This window comes from Mustela nivalis (assembly GCF_964662115.1).
Source record: "Mustela nivalis genome assembly, chromosome: 15".
Classification (NCBI taxonomy): Eukaryota; Metazoa; Chordata; class Mammalia; order Carnivora; family Mustelidae; genus Mustela; species Mustela nivalis.
Genome location: NC_139034.1, coordinates 5158983 through 5180580, shown reverse-complemented (window position 1 = coordinate 5180580; position 21598 = coordinate 5158983). Strand labels below are relative to the sequence as shown.

The window sequence follows — 21598 nt, the reverse complement described above, 5'->3', positions numbered from 1 at the left end:
ATGTGTGCATACGCTGAGTTTGGCTTGCTGCGAGTTCATAAATCTTTATCCCAGATTACTCGTTTCTTCATCTAATGCTTACAGAAAAGAAAAGACATCTGGATATGTTTGTTCGTCCCTCTCCAGCCCCCACACCCCCCCATCCCCTCAACACACACGCAACAGCTGTAAGAGCAAGGAGAGCATGTTTTTAAAATTCCATTGGTTCATGTAGGCACATAATGTGAAGCAGCTCCAAAATGGACATCAAGTAAAAAATACCAGTTTTCAAAAGTCTGTAATTATGTATTTACACAAATTACATAATCCTGTATGTATTTACATACAATTACAGATTATCAAGTAAATAACACAATGTTGTAGTGTTAATGAGATGAAATAGAAGGAAAACACCATAAACTAAAGCCATTCATTTATCTACAACACAGGACCTGGCACGACAGGTTCCCCAACACTGACCTAGTATGTCCTTCACACTGCCTGGGGACATTCACATGACAGATGGGAGGGTGGTTCAGTCCATGCCCGCTAAGTCTCTGACCAAGGTGCAAGTGCTGGCACCAATAAGATAGTGGTTTGGCTATCTGAGCATCTGTTTGTGAAAACTGGAACCACCCATTCCACAGTGGCTCGGAGCTGCCATCCAATGGGCTTTGGGTCTCTGACGACAAGAACTGGATGCAAACCCACCCGCTCTAATGCCCAACAGGACAATCCCCAGCCAAAACCCTGAGCCAACTACTCTCCCAGAACACTTATTTACATAAATTGCATAAGTCAATATTTATTTATTTACAAACCATTACAGTTTATTGTATCCATTGCCAAAAGCATATAACATTTTGTTTTTCTTTAAAAAAGAAAAATAAAAAAGAAAAGAAAAAGAAAAGGGTACCCAAACAAAATAAGTCCAAAAGTAGACATTAAAGTAGCATTTTCTAGGAATGCATGGAGATCTTAATCTTTTTCGCAAACCAGTTGCTTTCCTCTAGGCCGATTATCTAGCATCTCATGCTACTTTAAGATTACTTTTGGCTACCTCCCAAAACCAATTTCTTCAGTGCTAAGTATTGTACCTATGACATCCTAGAAACTTGCTTCTTCCCTGTGGTCAGATGTTTAATGTTTTCAGCCAAAAATAGCAAATGCTTTTTGGAAAAACTAAAGCCTGATTATGTGCACATTTCAGCAGCAGCAAAGGGTTAAGTAATAAATAAAAAATACTACATCTTGGAATTAAATGTAATTTCTGTTTTGAAAGAGAAAAAAACAAGAAAATAAATGAAGAGGACATTCTGAGTTTATCATAAATCAACTATTTTACATTGCTTCTGTCCCCTCCCCCCAAATATTTCTTAATTCCAAACGTTAGACTTAGTTTTTCCTTAATGCACATCAGCAGGAGGGCTTTGCTACATATTGGAACTCTGACTATAGAAGGGCCACATGTGCTCATGGCAATAAGTCATGCGCTTCTACTTCAAAACAGCTTTAACTCAACAGTGACATATTTTTATTTTTCATAAAGAATGTGCATCAGAGCAAAACAAAGTTGGAATATTAAATTTTAAAATTAGTTACATAAATCCTAACACATTTTTTAACTGTCACTTTCAATTTCCCAACATAACTGGCTAGAAAGTGTTATATGTGGTATGAGAATTTGTTATAAATTCCTTTTTCTTAAATATTGCTTTAAGAATTTGGCTCTTTTCTCCTTAGTATATAGTAAGAAATAGTCTTCCTTGCCCAAGGGCAAGTTCCAAAATTATTGCTACTAAAGAAATATGTATTCTTATGCTTTTCAGCATAAAATGTTATAAAAGCCTTGTAAAAGATATTCTATATAGTAACCTCCCCTCTAAAAAAATTGAGCGCTGTGAGGACCATTTTTAAAAACAAAACACAGTCAATAGGTATAATATTTTCCCCCCTCATTGTCATTACTGATGAAGATGTATTAGTCTCGTTTTGTAAGTTTTACGTGAAGGGTGCTATTTATTCCCATGTATTATGATGGTTCACACCAAAAGCAATTTTCTATAAAAGATGTTACAATGACCCCTATGATGCTTGTATAATGTCATATTTGATAGCCAAGTGTACAAATAAAAAGTCTCCAAAAATGATCCTGTTTAACCTATTGTCCCTTAAAAAAAAAAATTTTTTTTAATCTGTGCTACAGAAGCTCTTTTTTTTTTTCCCCCTTTTTGAGGATTCTAAATCAGTATAATGTTTGATGTTAGTCCTGTTGTCCTGGAGGCCAACTAAAATAAAAGCATAGTTAATTGTTCAGCTTTGGTATATTCTGCAATAGGTTTAAACACGTAGGATATATGCCAACCCTTGTATTTTCCAACCGTGAAGTTACAATGATGGAATAAGTCACTTATGAGAGAGGAAATATTACAGACACAGAATAAAAGTTTGAGACCCAGTTTTTCTTTAATCCTCTGGGATAAGCTATGAAACAAGCAGTCTGAAGAGTGAATACTCAGTGTCATGAATGATGTGCATAAGTTTACAATAATACGGGCACAAAAGAGATTGTCGCCTTTAGTACATTAGGGTCATTAGAATTTCTCATATCCATGCACCGTTATATTTACTTGCATGAATTTACCACAGGTTCGTAGCGGACTTTGCCATTTAATGCTTACAGAGCCTAAAGCTTCCAAAATGCCTATCTGGCCTGTACATATTTCATTAAAAATAAACTCTATATAATAAATAAATATATAAAATAAATAAAATGTTGCCTTTGGAATTTCTATAAATAAATTTAACTTTTTTTTTCTTTTTTTTTCCTTTTTTTTTTTAATTTTTTTTTTTTTTAAACTAAGAGGTCTTTGCTTTAAATTCACCGGGATGCCACCCGTGAGCATGAACTGAAAAAGTCCTTTAAGTAAGACTGCACCCTCCATGCCTTTGAAAATGCAGCGTACCCTTGCGCAGGCCACCAGCCAAAATCCTGATGAGTCGAAGTATGGCAGCTGTGCTGATACAAGATGAATTACAACTGATCAAAAATGTAAAAGCGCGTCTAAATCCCAGCATGCATCAGGCCGCGGTCCTCTCTGCTTCTGCTTCTCTCTTCCAACTCCCCTGCTACTCATCCACGCACACACTCACACCCCCGCTCAGTCTCCCTCTCGTCCTCTCACAATAAATCAAGCAAGTGGGCAGCGGCGGTCCTCCAGGAGGACAAGCCTGTTTAAGTGCAGAACAAAATCAGCATGTTCCCATCCAAGCCTCCATCGTACATTATGCATGCGGCAAAGTTTGGCAACAGTGGAGCTGGTGTGATGACACAGCTAATCAATTAAGAACCCACCGCGTGAAACCTTTATAGTGGTTACTTTTTTAAGGGCTCAAGTGAAGAAATTGTCTTTGTCAACTTTGGCTTAGAATATCCTTATATAGTTCAGGTACTTTGTCGGGGTCCACTGGTCTAGGTAAAAAATGTGTGAATTTCTGGTGCCGTTTAGTCCTCGTTCCTTCTCTTGGGGTCCCGTCTTTATTTAATGCAACATAGTATCGCCTTCCAGTGTCCACGTGTTTATATAGATTCGAAGAGTACGTGTTATACCAGTTTTCTTCAAACTGTTCTCTGAATACACACTCTTGGGTTAGTTTTTCCTGTTAAAACAGACAAACAAAAAGGTAAGTATTTTGACAAAATACCTGCTTTCTGTATTTAAAGCAATATTTAATCATGACATAATATAACTCTGGTAAGAAAACACTGATTTTAACCCATTTTAACCATTGTGGTGTATTTGCAAAAGTGCTTGACTGTATAAACTTAACTACATGCTAATTGCTTTTCATGCTGACTGAAGTGCAAAAGATTCCATTTTCTAATTAGATTTTTTTTTTCATATGCCCATTATTTGAACGAGCCAAACAAAGGATGACCAATGCTATGAGTTGTTCTCATTTTTACAGCAGCAATTAGGATGGCGAGCATCCTGCGAGGGAGAGTCTTAGCCAAAGCCAAAAGTTCAGATAACTGCCTCATCTTTAGTATATGCTTTATAAAGTACTTGCAGTGTAGACCAACATGCTCAACATTAGCACTGAGGTTGGATATCTTCTGCCCTCTGAAGCAGGAGAGTTTACTTACCACTCCATAAGAGTGCTTTTCAAACTTCAGGGTTAAGGAAGAAATCACCTGGGATGCTTCTTTAAAATGCAAATTTGCAATCTCCAACCCTTTAAAATTCTGATCCAGAAAGTCTGGAAATATGCATTTTTAACAGGCCCTTGGGGGAATTCTGATGCAGTTAATCCACGGTCCACATTTCAAGATAGAATGCTTTCTATGTGACTGAGTCTTCCTGAATACAAAGAAGTAAAAACAATTGTTGTTGCCCTCCTACTTCCTTTAATTTAGACAGAAAGAGCCCCCCAACGTAAAAAGCCACATTCTCAGGCACACAGCTACCAACAGAAAAGCTGTACTTATTCCTACATTCAAAGTTAGAAGGTTCCACATTTTTACAAATGTACTACACCTCTCCCTCCACCGGAGCTTTATAAAACTCTAGGTCCCATTTAACCCACGACCCAGGGCTCCTGCAGTCATGTGTCTCATGGGCAGTAGTCGTGACCAGAATCAACAGACACCTTACATCCCAAAACCAAGAGCACTCCCAAGTCACAAATGCTATCCTCTGAAGGAGAAACAAGGCAACGGAATTGAATGGCCTCTGCTCTTTTTACCACTGGACCGCAACTTTTCAAATCAATACCTTCCTTGATGGTACTTTTAAAAAATGAACATATAATGACCTTTAAAAATATTCCCCTTGCTCTTGCCGCTCTGGCACCTTACATAAATCAGAAAACAAACCAGAAAACAACACGTGTCCATGCACAGACTTAAAACAGCAGAACAGATAAGGGCATTTGACGTTTTTCCCTTTCTGACATTCAGACCCAGAAGACAGCAAACTAGACATCACCAAAATACAGATGTCCTTTTTCACTGCACACACCTGAGACACAGTTTAGTACACTGAGTTCAGAGAGGGCAGCTGGGGAGAATCCATCATGTCCTCGCAATGGAGTAAATCAGGAGAGCAAAGGGAGGAAGGGAGAATTTGACAAAATCAACAGTCTAATGTGAGGCCGGCTCCCCTACTTCTTTCATGAACTAAAGGCTTAACACCCACTCCAAAGCACACAGTGCTTGCCGGCACCTCCTCTTCCAAGCCCCGAAAGGGTTTGTGACACAATATTACCTCACTAGACAAGTTTTTCTTAAATCAAACAGGGCAAAGCCAAAAGGAAAAACAACGCGTCTGTCAAGGACAGAAACGATGGGGAAATTTTGGAATGCCGATGTTGGGTTTGTAGGGACAAAATGAATTGTGGGGAGTGAGAAGTCATGTGGAGCTCCCCGCTCAGCTGGATTACCCATTGTGGTGCCAGGAGAAGCTCCACCCTCAGAAGGAGCGGGTGAGCAGTGGCCAGACAGCCCCTCACCTCACTCCACATGGAAACCTAAAGGCTCGTTCTTCTGAGAAAACACAACCTCTACCCTCCCCTGCGCTGGAGGACGAGGCTGCATGTGATTTCTCTTTCATCTCCATTAAGACTGACGAAATAAAAATAGTGTGTTAAAGACATTACCAGCTATTTTAGTCGTTACTTCCATCTGTGTAATAAATATTCTCCTCACAGACAAGATTATTCCTGGCTAAAAATGTCTGGTTTGGTTTTGCTGTGATTAAGTAAATTTTCCAAACAAATTATGTTTTTGTTTTTGTTTTTTTTTTACCTAATAAAATGGACCAGCATACGGAACTGCATGCTGAACATTTAGTTCCTCAAAAAACATGAAAAACTAACTCAATTGAAGCTTTCTTTTTCTCAGCAGGAAATCATATCACCTGACAGACATTTCATTTAAAAAATAGAACACTTCTGTCTCCTTTTGGAACCATGAGTTACGTACTAGTCCTGTTTGCTTTATAGAACTATCATAACTATAGTAAAATGGACTTTGTTGGATTAGAAACACAGACATGTCACCTCAGCAGAAGATAGGTAGTTTGCACACAAGTGAAGAGCCCAGCTGTGGCGTCGAAGGCCCACGCAGATTCCAGCTTCGCCCTTCACTAGCTGTGGGACATTTACGACTACGTACTTAACTTGTACAAGCCTCAGTAACTTCAACTTTAAAGCAGGTTAGTATCTTGAGAGAGGGCTATTACAAATACGCAGTCAATGAACATGCTTGGCACAGATGAAGCCCTCCATAAACAAGCAGTGAGACATTATGTTGGTTGTTGACATTGTGTTAACATCATAACACAGGAACAGGGAGGAACTTTGGAAAAGAGCTAATACAACTTCTCCTGTTAAATACATGGGACAGCAGGACCCAGATGTGAAATGTCTTGCCCCTGGTCTGTACCAAAGGATCTCTTTATTATGGGAATAAAGCCACTTGAGCAAGAAGTTTCTAGGAGCCCTACTGGAGGCCCTTCATTCTGGAGACCAGTTCCTTCTGGGATTTTTTGCTTTTCTCTAAGCACTGTGATTCCTCCAGACTGGCTCCTGGTGCTATTTCCAAAGGGCCAGGCACAACAGAGGGCCAAGCAAGGGAAAGACTAGGGCTCGCAGACTACGCTAGTGAATTACATGAAGTAATTGTTACTCTAAGACTCATATATGCTTCCTTACTTCTTTGCCTTAACAAAAGGTAATTTTTAGAAAACAATATTTGCTTTGCAGGATGACTAGGTAGAAATTATAAACAAAATTCTACAGTGGTAGGGACAGCACAATCTAGCAAGGGAACACATTTGGTTTCAGAATTTATGAAAAGATTCTTGGGGCGCCTGGGTGGCTCAGTGGGTTAAGCCACTGCCTTCGGCTCAGGTCATGATCTCAGGGTCCTGGGATCGAGCCCCGCATCGGGCTCTCTGCTCAGCAGGGAGCCTGCTTCCTCCTCTCTCTCTGTCTGCCTCTCTGCCTGCTTGTGATCTCTCTGTCAAATAAATAAAAAATCTCTAAAAAAAAAAAAAAAAGATTCTCATTGTATATGTTCTGAGAGGTTGTTTTTTTTTAACTTATTTTTAAAAAAAACCTTTTTTTTAAAAAAGATATAAGTGAAGAAACTGAACTAGCCTTCTCACTGCTCAGAAAACACTGCTCTATTTCCCCTAGCAGGCTCTTACAGCATTTTTTTACATACACATAATAGAACTTTCTAGGCAACCCAGAAAAATGAAGTGAATTATTCCATTTAAAACAGTATTATCTATAGCCAGCACTTTTTGTGATGGTTAAGAGTTCAATTGCCTCCTACACAGAAGAGTTGTCTGACTTCAGTTAACAAGTTAAATGAGATTGTGCAGACATTACATTGAAAAAGCGCTGGTACATTTCAGCTCCTGTAATTATAACACAATTAGTATAATGTCACTCAGATAAACTGACGTACCTCAAAAATTAAAATGATCATTAAGAATTAAAGAGCCTGTTCCTTTTTTATGCCATGTATATGCTTTTAAAAAATTTCTTCCTCTTATTGGGGATTACATTCACGTGTGACTTCTGGTTTTGGACAGACAGATAAAATAGCAAGATTTACAGAATTGCTCTCTTTATGATTGCACTTTAGAACTCAGTGACAAAATACTTAGTCGAGGTGACTATACTTTATATTTGTACCTTGCAGTGATTTTTCTAAATTAAAAATAAGCAAACGAGTGCAAATTGGGACAGCAAAAACATATTAGCCTGTATTCTTCTATATATGCAGAGGAGGAAAAAAAACTTCTGCCTTCCAATCAACTCTACACTTTAGAATTATAGAACTCAGATGTTTTAAAACTCACCACATGTTTCCAATGCAGACAGTTTATAGAGTATTCCACTATAAAGTGATCAATTCTTGTTTTATTGTATTTCCATGTTTTAATTTTTTTTTAGATTATTTAACTATAGCTGTTTATGGCATACCTATCTTTGAACTGTTGGATTATATCACTAGGCTTGGGTGGAGAATGTGGATTTAATTCAAAAGTCTACTAAAATCCATGCTTTGGAACAAAATCTGGTGAATGTTAGCAACTATGGAAACCTCTTTTCATTTTATATCATCAAATTCTAAGCAGTGGGAAAAACTGAAATTAAAACTTCAAAACTTTTATGAATCCTATTAAAACCAAAGAATGAGATAATAATGTGAAAATTACAGCACACTCTTGAGAATGCTTAGGAATGTTATAAGACATAAACTCATATAGATACCACTTTAAAATATAAGACAATTGGAAAATATGTAATCCACATAGGCCTTATTATGCCCAATTCATATCTATACCCACTTAAAAACTGAAATCAGAATTTTTCAAAATGTAAGGCTCAACAGTTCTCATGGAAAACATATAGGCTTATGTCATGCTATCATTTTAAAACATGATTTCCATATTTATATGCATATAAAAATATATTTATGTTTACATATTTATAAACCTATTTATAAATATATATGGTGTAGCTTTAACCACTACCCAAAATGGTTGCATTTATTCAACTCAATGGGTCACTTAAACTAGTTGCGCAAACTAGCCCAACCCATAAATTTGAGGTCAGCAACTCTACAGAAACCAACTTGATAGTAGAGTTTCCAAACATTCTGTAAGTTAATGATTTGATGTAATCCCTCGTTCTCATATCTCCCATTTATTACAGTCATGGTATTTAAACCTCCCTCAACCACAATTACTCGTACAGATGTACTCTTCCTCATTAATAATCTAGCAGTAAAGACTTAATGGGAGTTGTTGCAAGGATCGGGGTGATTAAATATAATGACTAAAGGACCATTAATAAGAAGCCAGGTCTTTTAACTCTTCTCTCCTGGGAGAGGTCCCCAAATAGACAGAAAGCAACAAACACAGAGGAGAATAGGCAAGAGGGCACTATTTCTTATTTTATTAGACTCCAGTTCAGAGCCAACCCCCTTGTGCCCTTGACATGGCTCACTGTAAGCCCCCTCTTTCAAAACCTCTTTCAAATTCCCACTATTCCAGATGGGCCTGCTTTCATATCTATGACTCTGGAATTGTGGGAACAATTGAATCCGTTGTGTCTGGCCAATGTAAACAAAATGAAGCAAGGAGGCAGGCAATTTTTCTTTCGGTCTCATCAAAATGTAGAGAATATTAAAAATTCTGACATTTTTCTCCACTCCTTCCCTCACCAAACACTAAACAAAACAAACACAAATGACCTTCTCACCAGAAGCAGCTTACTTGGGCAGTTGGGGGTTCAAAGGTTGGAGCCCATCTGAATACAGGGGCACATGAACACTTTCTATGCTGTGCGTTCCCTATCCTGCGGTACCAGCAAAGCTGCCGAGGGCAGAACCTGCCACAGACAGGCTAGTCAATTCAGGTGCCTTCCTTAGAATCTGCCTCTAGACATGGATATTTGTTTAGCAAATCATATTAGCTCATCAACTTGTAATTCATTTCCAGAGATGTAGTCCCACAGGGGAAAGAAAACCATGCTCCAGGTGCACGAGGATTCAAATTCGAGAAGTCCAGTATTCACTTTAAGAAACATCATTGCTTGTGTCCCTATGTGGACAATTAGATGTGGCACATTTAATGCTTCCACTGAGACCCTGACAGGAAAAATTCATGAAACTTCTTTTAGGATCTCAGAATACCATTGTAAAAAGAAATCACATGTAACATTTCTTACCCTACAGGATGATCTGGTAAGAGTAGCAGTGGCCATTCAGTGACCACTTAAAAAATACATCAAAGACCTGCAAACACTGAAGAAAACTCCCGGTGCATAGCTCCTAGCGCTCTTAGCTCCAGAGGGAAGAGCCCAGAGCAGAGGGAAGGCCCTGGAAGAATCTGACGGACACACAATAGCAGAAACCCCTAAAAGCTGAACAGCTGGGCGGAGAAATTAAGGAAATAAGGGATCCAAAAAGACAAAGGCAATTGAATCCAACTACTTTGTTTCCAAGATAACCATCAGAGAGACCTTAGGGAGTGGGAAAAGAAAAATGTGCCAGAGGTTTTCTATGATAGACAAAATGGGTTAAATTAAGAATTTGGTTTGTAGAAATAAAATTAAATCAAAAAATGAACCAATACAATGACAGTAGAAGCCCAAAGATTATTTTTGAAGAACTAAAAGATTTGTAGAATTTCCTTATGTAAAGGAATGCCCAACTTCCACAAACACAGACACACACTCTGGGAATGGGGCAGGAGGTGGGGGCTGATTAATAATCCTGGGCCTCAATTTCCTTTCTGTAAAATGAGGGAACTGGACTAAGACATTTCTAAGGTCTCTTTGGGTCTAAGATTCTAGTGATTCAGTTCTGGAACCTCAAAATGGGAAAAGCAGAGCTATCCACAAGAACTCTGGAAGGACATATTGAACAGGAAATGGAAAAAGAAACTGTTGTGGAGGAAAATAGGGAAAGAAACTAAATAAAGTGTGCTGCACCAGTTGCCCACTGCAGAGAGGGTGGGGACAGCTGATCAGAAATGCAGACTGAATTAATGCTTCCAGAAGCAGCCAAGGGAATGAGATTGCTATTTCAAGGAAGAAATGAGGACAAGGAAGAAGACATCCCTTTGGCACGAGGGGCCCTTCTCTCTTCTCCCTGGGAGACCATTAGAATGATCCTGTCTGGAAGGGGTCTTGCCTACTTTGTCCTTACACTTTGGAGCTTGCCACTATCCTCTTTGCCATGTTGGCCACCAGAAACATGGCTCATTTAATGAATGCTTGCCTGACCCACAAACCCTACATCATAAGTTCTCCCCTGGAGAATTTACTTGGGAGGAAAAACCAAGTCTTGCAAGAAAACAAACTCAAACCCAATGGGAAAGCTGACATGTGCATAGGGTAGACAAAATGCAACCTCAAAGATAAATAATACCGAACTCTTGAACTTCTCAACACCCTCCTCCAGCCAATGCTGGGGGGGCCCTACTGCCCCATCCCCACCCAATACCCACAGAGAAACCCTACGTAAAATAAAATCATAAGGGAGATAAAGCGTGCCTCTGGCATCCCCCTTACTTCTTGGGTCCCCAGCTCCTAGCTCCAACCATACTCATACCAGCCCAGATTTCTCTAGAATTAAACTTTTCTTCCCACCCCTGACTTTGTGACATATAAATGGCCCTGCTCTCTTAAAAAGTAACCAGTGTTGCTGTCTTTTCCTCTTTGCAACACAAAGGTGACTGTGTCTAACTCTCTCAGGGCCCTTCTCTCGGCTAGAGTGAAACAACCAACTTCCAACAGTAATCAGGGCTAATACCATCAACTAAAATTCCATTGCTCCAAAACAAAATTCATACGCTGACATAGATCCTTTTTTAAAATTGTGCTTTAATCCTGAAAAAACAGTTCCAGTGGTAGACATTTCAGGTGCCGTGATAGCGTGGTGAATCCACTAATATGTGAACATAGGGGAAAAAAAAAAGAAGAATTACAATAATACAAAAGTAAATGAAATCCCAAAGAAAGAAACTTCTTTAACTATATGGATAAAATAACAGTGAGCTACATATAAAAATAAAGTATCTAAAATTAATCTTGATTAATCTTGATTAATCAATTAATCTTGATAAGCAAGGCTTTATGGTTAACACTTCAACGAATGATTCCAGGGATGCAGGAATGAAGCAGATTTATATCTATTTTCAAAGACTTCGTCATACATCTTCGTTCCAGAATTCAAACTTGCGAGAAACACGTTTTCTGTGCATCTCACATCCAGTCAGGAGTCTGAGAGGCTGCACAGGGGCAGCGTTCCTCACACTCATCCATAAGGAATGCTAAGGGGACAAGCTTGTGCTAACGAGCCACTGCGAGCCAAGCAGTGCGCTGGCTGTTTTATGGGCTTCGGCTCGCACAGCAATGCTGTGATGTGGCTGTCATTAGTCCTGTTCCACAATTACAGCTCAGCAAGTCTGAGTAGCCTGCCCAAGGTCGCACAGCCAGTGAGCCACAGAGCTGGGATGCAAATGATCCTTGGGTTTCCACTACTCTGTGCTTTGCCTCCAGCTTCAAACCTTTCCAAGTGCAAGTATAGGCTTCAATATTTCACCAAAACACTGCAAACTGAAAATCAACTTAAAAGATCATGAAAAAGAATACAGGCCACATTGACACAGCCAAGAGAAAAGCTATATCAAACACAGCAATTCGTGTGGGAAAAAGGATGGAGGGATGAAACCTAGGGCCAAGTGTGGACAGAATTACGTTGAGAACATACAATGCCACATGGCAGCTAAACGGGTAAAAATCATTCAATGCAAAGCAATCACATCATGCACCCCAGGGAAAGGGATGCCTTTGGTATGACCTTGGCAAGTCTGTTCTTGGAATACTGCATTGAGCTTTGAGAGCTTCATTACAAGGGAAAAAGCAAATGATGGAGATTTCCATGAATTCCAGTACACACCAAAAAAGGAGTAAGAAAAGTGGGGATCAACTCATGTCAGGATCTTAAGCATTTATGAAGAGGACAAAGACAGCTCTGTATATGTCTCTCCCACTGAACACCATAACCTTTTAATCCTGAGGGGGAGGCCTCGGCAGCGGGCGTGTCAGGAAAGCAGACATTTTTCTCGGCCACCTGTTTGGATGCTGCTGAGGTGTACCGGTCAACAGACTGAGAAATGATGTCTCTGCATAAGTACACGTCAGTCCCCAGCCGGGGGGGGGAGGCAAGAGGGAGGAGGTGGCCAGGCCACCACTGTAGCTGCCTTTAGGGTAGCGGCTCCTCCTTGCCTCCAGGGGGGCCAGCTTTCTTTGTGGGGCTCAAGGGCACCTCCCATGCCATGGCTGAAGACAGTGACCGGAAAAGACCTTCCAATGTCAGCAGTGTAGCCTCTGGCAGCAGGTGGGAGAAACAGAAGCAGAGACAGGACCAACCACGGCAGGAGGACCAGAATTAAAGATAACAAATCAGGATATATCCAGCAGCCACCATGTTTCTGAGCCCAGGTGCAAAGCTGCCTTCACGCAAGCCTTCCTCTCAAGACACCTGCCTATTTTTCTCCATCTCCTCTGTGAAAAATCCTGGAGTTCTCTCCTGCCCTGGAATTAAGCTCTCTCCTCTAACTTCTCTGAACCCTTTTTGTACATAATTCTATCATACTAAATTATAATTCTTGGTTTGTATATTTGCCACCCCCAACAAAATTGCAAGTTCTTGGACCAGTTCTAAGCTGGGAAGAGGAGGCGTCATCTGCATTTGTATGTAGAGTTGATCTCATTATTTGTAAGAGTTCTGTTCTCTAAAGTCACCATGAACACTGAAGTCGAGAATATGGATGCACTGCTCATAAGAGAAACACCGGGTCAGGTTCCACGCAAGTCAGTCATAACACTTTCATCAAGCTGGTTTTTTGTGGGTTTCTATTTAAGTTAATGTTGTAGATTCATTAACAGTGAACTCACAGCCAACAGCACTGTAGCTCACGCTCACACAAGACTCTCTCACTAATCTAGTGTGCTCCATAAGACACATCGCAGCCATCTTGCATTTGGAAACACCAGATAGCACTCCAGCGCTATGCCTCGGGGGGCATTTGAAACAGTAAAACCACCAAAAAAAAGCACAAAAAGGGAAAACGTGGCACTAAATAGATCCCCCAAAGGACATTTGTTTATAGTGTGAGCTGAAGAAAGAGAGCAGAGAGCATCACCTGGCAAGACCTCTGCTGGAAACGTGCCGATCAGGCCATTCCCTTCTGCTTTCCCTTGAATGTCTGTAGATGACCGCGCAAGTGCCACTATTAATGACTTAGAGTCACAAGCAGATTTGTAAGGACACGAATTTGCAAATATACAATCTGCAAATAATGAGGAGCAAGTGAATTTCCAGGACCAGCATGTATTAGCAGTGGGTGGTGCCAGTGATGTTTGTTGGCTCCACAAAAGCCAGCACGGAAGACTAAGGGAGTAAGTGAGGGTGTGAGTGAGTGAGTGAGGGTATGTGTGAGTAAATGGAAGAGTGAGTCAGTGGCGAACAAGTGAGGGTATGAACGACTGAGGGTGTGAGTATGTGAGTATGTGAATGAGGATGTGAGCAAGTATGTGAGTGAGGGTATATGTGAGGTTTGAGTGAAGGAAGGTGTCAACAAGTGAGTGTGTGAAGAAGTGAGCCTGAGTGAGGATATGTGTGAGTGTGTGAGTGAAGGTGTAAGCCAGTGAAGATGTGGCAGAGTGAGGGTGTCAGTGAGTGTGTCAGTAAGTATGTAGGAAAGTCAGTAAGGATGTGAGTGAGCACAGGTGTGAGCAAGTGAGTGGAGATGTGAGTGAGTATGTGAGCAAGGGTGTAAGTGAGTGAAGATTTGAGCAAAGGAAGTTGCGAGCAAGTGAGTGTGTGAACAAGTGAGTCTGAGTGAGGGTGTGTGTGTGTGATTGAAGATGTGAGATAGTGAAGGTATGGCAGAGTGAAAGTGTGAGTGAGTGTGTAAGTGACTGTATAGGCAAGTGGGTGAGGATGAGTGAGTACAGGTGTGAGCAAGTGACTGAGTATGTGAGCAAGTGAGGATGTAAGCAAGTAAAGTGAGTGTGTGAGTGAAGGCATGGGCCAGCGAAGGCATGAGCCAGAGAAGGTGTGAGGGAGTGAGTCTATAAGTGAGGATATGAGTGAGTGTGTGAGTGAGGGTGCAAGCAAGTGAGTGGGAGCATGAGTGAAGATGTGAGCAAAGTGAGCGAGTGTGTGAATGAGTGAAGGCATGAGCTGGTGAAGGTGTGAGGGTCTGAGTGTGTAAGTGAGTGAGGATGTGAGTGAGTGAAGGTGTGAGGGTATGAGCAAGTGAGGGTGTGATTATGTGTCTGAGTGAGCGAGCAAATGTGGGAGTGAACATATGAATGAGTGAGACTGACCCAATTCTGATCAGCCTATCTGGCATCACTAATTCAAGGAATCAGAGGAGACTGATACACTTAAAAGAGAAGCAGGAGGCTCTACGATTCAGAACCTGTCTGTGCAACAGGCTCCAGTGAGGAGGAGCTCAGGTTCTGTGTGACCAACAATCCATTCTGACGCGAGAGGCGATGCTAGAGAGGCGAGATGGAGGAGGCGGGGAGGGAAAGCAGCAGCTAAGGGAGGCATGGAAGAAGCAGGGGTGCCTGGAGGCGGTCAGCTCGTGCCTGTGTCCCCAGTGTTTATTTTCTCTTGGTGGTCCTCATGCCGCCCAGTTTACAAATTAAACATGTAACATTTCATGTGTGCAGGGAGGCTCAGGACAAAAAACCATTAGTCAGGATTGCCAGTCAGCTACTTAAGTGAGATATTCATTGCACAGATATGCTGTTCTTTTCGAATGTAATATGAACTGCTCTGTAACAAATGTGTTTTTCAATGTTAATGAATTCATCTACGTTTTGTCATAATGTATTTTTTTTTTCAATCAAAAGACACAAGCATAGGGGCCCCTGGGTGGCTCAGTTGGTTAAGCCCTCTGACTCCTGATTTCAGCTCAGGTCTTGATCTCAGCATTATGAGATCAAGCCCCACCTAGGGCTCCATGCTCAGTGAGGAGTCTGCTTGAGATTATCTCTCTCTCTCTCCCTCTCTTTCTGCCACTACTACCCACCACCTCATGTGGCCCCCCCTCTCTAATAAATAAATTTATTTTAAAAAAATTGGTTGGGGGGTATTCCTGGGTGGCTCCTTTGGCTAAGTGTCTGCCTTCAGCTCAGGTCATGATCTCAGGGTTCTGGGATCAAGTCCCGCAACCGGCTCTTTGCTCAGTGGAGAGCCTGGTTCTCCATCTCTCTCTGCTGCTCCCCCTGCTTCTTCTCTCTCATACTTTGACAAATAAATAAATAAAATCTTTAAAAAAAAAAAAAGGCACAAGCACAATTACCATCCTGTGTGACTCCCTAACACTTTCTATCAAAAAGGGAAACTTACACACAAAATGATCAGGAACCATTCTAGTCTGCCCTCTAATCTTCAGAAATTAGGTGCTTAGGAGCCAGGATCCTCAGGAAAAGAAGGAAGGAAGGAAGGAAGGAAGGAAGGAAGGAAGGAAGGAAGGAAGGAAGGAAGGAAGGAAGGAAGGAAGGAAGGGGGAGAGAGAGGAAAGAGGGAGAGAGAGAAAGAAAGATGGAGAGAGAAAGAAACAGGTGATCTGGGATCCTACTGACAATATATTCATACTTTCAACATGTAATAAGTGCCAACTGCATGCACAGCACTGTTTTAAGTACTGACAGTTCCACAGGAAACAAAGGTAACCACATCCCTGTCTCCTCAGAGGTACACTTTAGGAAATGGAATTCCAGCAAGGACACAGAAGAACCAGGAGGCTCTGCCCCAAGAAACAGTCACACTCTGAAGCTTTCTTAGCCAGAGTCCTCCAGCAGACCCTGAGACAGCAGTGTAGAGCAGGGAATAAGAGTAAAACCAAGGTCAGGAAGACAGAAGGGATCTTGTGTGAAGTCCACACTTGTCATGAGGAAGACTCTACTCTGAGACTCCTGAGCCTGAACAAAGACCATGACTGAGCATGCTGCCTGGTACCCAGAACCTCCTCCTCCAGATGAAAGGAGAGCCATCTCCTGAGCTATTAATGATTAAAGCCAAATCCTTTCCAAGGCCTTTAAAGTCTCCAGACCTGTGTTCTGTGACTTTGATCATTACTGAGGTGGGATGTCTTAAACATGTCTCAATAAATCAGTAAAGCTAATCCACAAAACAACTAAAATTAAACTTATACTTACCTAAAATTAAATAAACAAATAGACATATTTGTTAAAAGATGATTTTTCCATAAACTTATGGCCATTGGTACAGATGCTAAGGAAACAAGACAACCACAAAATAAAAACCAGGCTATTAGAAAGGGGGGGGAAGTTCCAAAAATCTTATCTGTAAAGGAAATACTAAATCCTTCTCTGACACATGGTTAATTCTGGTAAAATTACTTTATATTCACAAAAATGGATGGCAACTCTTATGCATATACATCAGACAAAGTTTATTCATTCACCTATGCTCAAATCACAAATTCAACTACATTCAAATCACACTAGGTGACCTTGAAAATGCCACTAAGCCATTAAACCGTCACTCTCCCATCTCTAAAACAAGGACAGTATATGAACTAAATCAAATAAGATAGAAGACATTCCTCTGAGGTGCTGCCCTCTTTATCACTGAAGAATTATTACTTGATCCTTTGAAAATTGGCAATGTACATATGCAGTAGAAGACGATGCTCTATTTCCCAAAACATCAGTTTAAAACCACCTATTTCCAGAACATGCTGCTATCAAGTGGATTACTAAACAAACGTCCCTTTTCATTTCCTTTATATGAATTACATGCTTTGGAGACTATCTACAGGACATGCCTAAACATCTACCACCAAAGTAATCTGAAACTGACAAACCCCACTGACAAATTGCTAAGTCTAGCAGTGTCTTGCCATGTGGTACAAGTATTCCATTCCACAAACACACTAGTTTATCGTGCTTGCTCAAAAGCTCTCACAAGTGCCAATGCAGAATGCCCAATGGAGACAAGAAGGCCTCCACTCCCCTGCCAGCCTCAAGCTGCCTCTCCAGCATACCACTGAGCCTCCTTGCGGGACTTCACACCTACTGGGATGGGATATTTTCAAAACTGGCATCCGCAGACCCTGGAAGACATAGGGCTTTAATTTGGAGAACTGCAAGTTTTCTATATAAATGTTTTCACTTGGTCATTCCACCTCCTTAGAAAGTAAAGGGACTGTTTTAAGGCTGTTCTGGACACTCCAGATGACCACCTGTAACCAGACACTGGTGCCCAAGAATGCAACTGTACTAAGTAGTACTGTCCTGTGCTACTTTCACCATCAGGGTTAATAGGAAAAGAAAAAGACATACCTAGCCCATCATCTAGTCTCCCAAGAATTAGAATAGGAAGGCTGGGCTGGGGGTTGGGGGTGGGGGTAGGGGGATAACTATCCTCCCGAGGTGCTCCAAGGAATAGGTGGGCTCCGCTCAAAAAAGCTTCAGGGCCACACTGACAGTGAAGCAGTGTCTTAGCCTCAGACGGATAACATCTTCTGTCATACTAAATCAATTGCGCCAATCTGGATTCTATTGGTCTTAGAGTTTAGTGCAAATTTGAACAGTAATATGTTTTGAATTGGAGTTGCTAAAGAAGTATAAGAAGTTCGTGTCAGTTCCTATTCAAATGACATAGTCACAATCATTTAAATCAGTATGAGTTTCTAAGGATCTGAGATCCTTTATTGTTTCTCTTAAAGAGACTGATACATTCCTTTACTCTGTGACAGGTATCTCCCCATCTCTACCCCACACCCTGGAGACACCTTGCAAGGGAAATTCTTTGACTCGCATACCTCTAACCCAGTAGAGACAACCGCTGAGACCACTGTATTTTTTTTTTAAGTTGATGTGCATAGGAAACACGGTCAAAAATCCATCACACCTTGTTATTACATGGATTCATATAAACCAGGGCCCAGTTGTGCCTCTGGAAACATAATAACCAAATCTACTAGGAAACACATGTTTTATAAGCATCTCCACCAGAATGATGGTCAGGTTCCAAAGCACTAGTCTGAGGGCTGCGAGAACCAGGCATGAGTCACACTCTGCCATCTACAAAGCCTGGGTCTTTAAATAAGGAAGAAGAGGACACTGTAAAACCACAATAGGCAACCACATCCTAGGTAGTGCTATCAACACACAGTGCCCAGATACAGCAAGGCTCTGCATCCAAGCGGGTCGTGACAGGCCGGAGAGCTGGCTCAGCGAACACTGACCATATGCCAACTGCACAGAACATGTACTGCTGGGCCTTTAAAAAACAGAAAGATTATAAAGACAGAGAATCTGATGCCTAGAAATTTAATCTAGTGGAAAAGACCAACGGGAATTAAAATTCTAAACAGAAAAAAAGTAAGTGCTATAAAAGGGATACAAACCTGAAATCTGCATGTCATCTTTTTGTATCACTTTTATAGATTCTATGCTCTGCTTTCCTGTATCATTATGATTTTAATGATTGTGCTACCTTCTTTTAATGAAAAGGTAAAATAGCTTTCACTAATGGCAAGCTTCTTGAAGGAGATTAATTGTTTTCGTGGCACTCTTTTTTAAAGAGATATTTATTATAGTTAATTACTCTTGATTCTTTAATGTATCTTGATACCAGGAGCACCTGGGTGGCTCAGTTGGTTAAGTGTCTGCCTTCAGCTCAGGTCAAGATCCCAGGGTCCTGGGGTTGAGTCCCGCATCATGCTCCCTGCTCAGTGGGGAGCCTGCTCCTCCATCTGCCTGCTGCTCCCCCTGCTTGTATGCTCTCTCTCTCTGACAAATAAATAAAATCTTTTTTAAAAAAATAAACACAATATCTTGGTAACATTCAGATAAGTTAGATGAAGACGCTAAAAGTAACTATCCAAGCCTTACTTCCAATCTCCTTGATAAGAACAAAAGTGACAAAGGTAAACTAATACTCTATATTCTGGCCAAGTATGTGTGTGTGTGTGCGTGCAGTCTAATACCCTCTCTATGACTCAGGCAGGATACTCTACTCTTTACATTTGAAAGCTCATGAGCCTGAACTTGTCTGCCCTACCTTTTCTGAAACTCCTATTCATCCCTCAAGATCCAGCTTAAATATTACCACCCAATTTCCTCGAGCAGTTATTTAAACACAGCAATTTTGGACCCCAAGATATTTGTGTGTTTCTGTAGTGTTGTACACTTCACATTGCACTTAATTATTTATAAAAATATTTCTCCTACCAAATTTTGAGATCTTTGTTGCACTGTTAAGCACTCAGCACAGCGCTAGGTACATAGTGGGTATAAATGTTTGTGAATGAATGAGCAAATGAAGGAATTGATGCACGGGTAAATTAACACATTAGTGTGAGAACTGAACCCCACCCAGAGCCAGAATTTTTCAGGTTGTCCTTCAACCGTGTCATGATACGCATTAGCAATAATGTTTTTCCTATTGCCGCATTCTAACAAGGTACCAGAATTCCATGCATTTTTCTGAAGAAATATGACCCCATTCACCTCTGGCCTTTTAGATACATTCCTAACATAAACTTGTAAACAAAAAATTATGTACATGAAAAGAGAAAATTTATCCCAGAATACATTTTAAATTAATATTTGCTCTATTTTGCTTTACCTTTTGAGGGGAAATCTGCTATTTCCCCAGATCTCCTATTTACCTTCTTTCATAGTAAGATAAGTTTTTCTCAAGGTTTCCCCAACATTTAGAAACTGCTCCACTTTAGTTTACTGAGCTTTACGCAACTTCATAGATAAAAATTCTTTAAGCTACAATTTTTAGTGTACAGTTGACCCTTGAACAGCGCAGGGGTTAGGGGCACTGACCCCTTGCACACTCAAAAATCTGTATAGAACTTTTGACTGCCCCCAAACTGAGCCCCCAAACTGAGCTATTAATAGCCTACTGTTACCAAGGAACTTTCCCAACAACATAAATGATTAACACATATTTTGTATGCTATATGGGTTACATACTATAGTCTTAACAATAAAGCTAGCTAGAGAAAAAACAATGTTAAGAAAATCACAAGGTAGAGAAAATACACTTACAATACTGTACTGTATTTATTGGGGGAAAAAAACAAAAAAAAAAACCCTGCCTGGAAGTGGGCCCACACAATTCAAATACATGTTGTTCGAGGGTCAACTGTAATTAATAACAGAATCATCGCCTGTTTCTTTTCTTTCCTCCTCCCAGTCTCATCACATTGAAAATATAATGTTTGGGTCACTCCTCATGTCCACTGCCACACCAAATACGATAACCACAAACCAGATGGAAAATGTGATTTTTAGCCATAAGGGAGCACAGATCTCACCTTCATTCCTCTTTCCTGCCTTAGGTACCTGCAAAAGGAAAACCATCTGGCTGCCCAGAAAGCTTTCTTCCCAGCTCTGTATGCAAGAATCAAACAGATCTTCCTCCGTAAACATTTTGTGTACATAGAGAATATCATGCATGAGGCAGAGAAGACTCAGGAGGAAAGCCTAAAAAATCCAAAGCATGAATTCCTGAGATCCAGAGTAGGAAAAGACACTCCAGACCTTGAAGTCAAGCTACTCATCTCAAAGATGAGGAGAATCAGGGCCCAGCACCTCACTAGTGGCAGAGACAGAGCAAGAGCTCAAGTCTCCTGACCTGTAGTCATGCATTTGCCCCTACACTATCTCTTTCCAGCCCCAGACCCAGCCCTAGCCCCCTTGGGTGGGACACACCATGAATGGCATAATCACAGTCCAACTCAGCATGAGAATGGAAGAGGCAGATTCTCCCTTCCAGCGGAGTTCTCAGTACCCCTGAAGACACAAGCAGACCCAGTGAGGTCCACATCCATGTGTTTCATGAAGCATCAGAAAAAGTCACAATGCTTAGCTCATTTTAATCCAACAAGTGTTTATTGAGCACCTACCACGTGCAGAAGCAGGCAAAGTGGCTGGTGAAAAGTACTGAATGCTAAGTTAAGTACTCAGGCATTTGCCCTCAGAGGCGAGCACTTGAAGGGATCTGCACTGAGAAGTGACA

The 21598-nt window shown here is 40.9% G+C and overlaps 1 protein-coding gene across 3 annotated transcripts in view; it reads right to left on the bottom strand.

Moving 5' to 3' along the window:
- Nucleotides 1-264: 264 nt before the first annotated feature.
- Nucleotides 265-21598, bottom strand: part of FGF9 (fibroblast growth factor 9) — a 34760-nt gene continuing 13426 nt past the window's right edge. For all 3 annotated transcript variants that reach the window (XM_082701701.1, XM_082701700.1, XM_082701702.1), the window contains exon 3: nt 265-3639. In XM_082701701.1, the coding sequence (XP_082557827.1) occupies nt 3394-3639 (246 nt within the window). In that variant the 3' untranslated portion in view covers nt 265-3393. The remainder of the gene's footprint in view (nt 3640-21598) is intronic.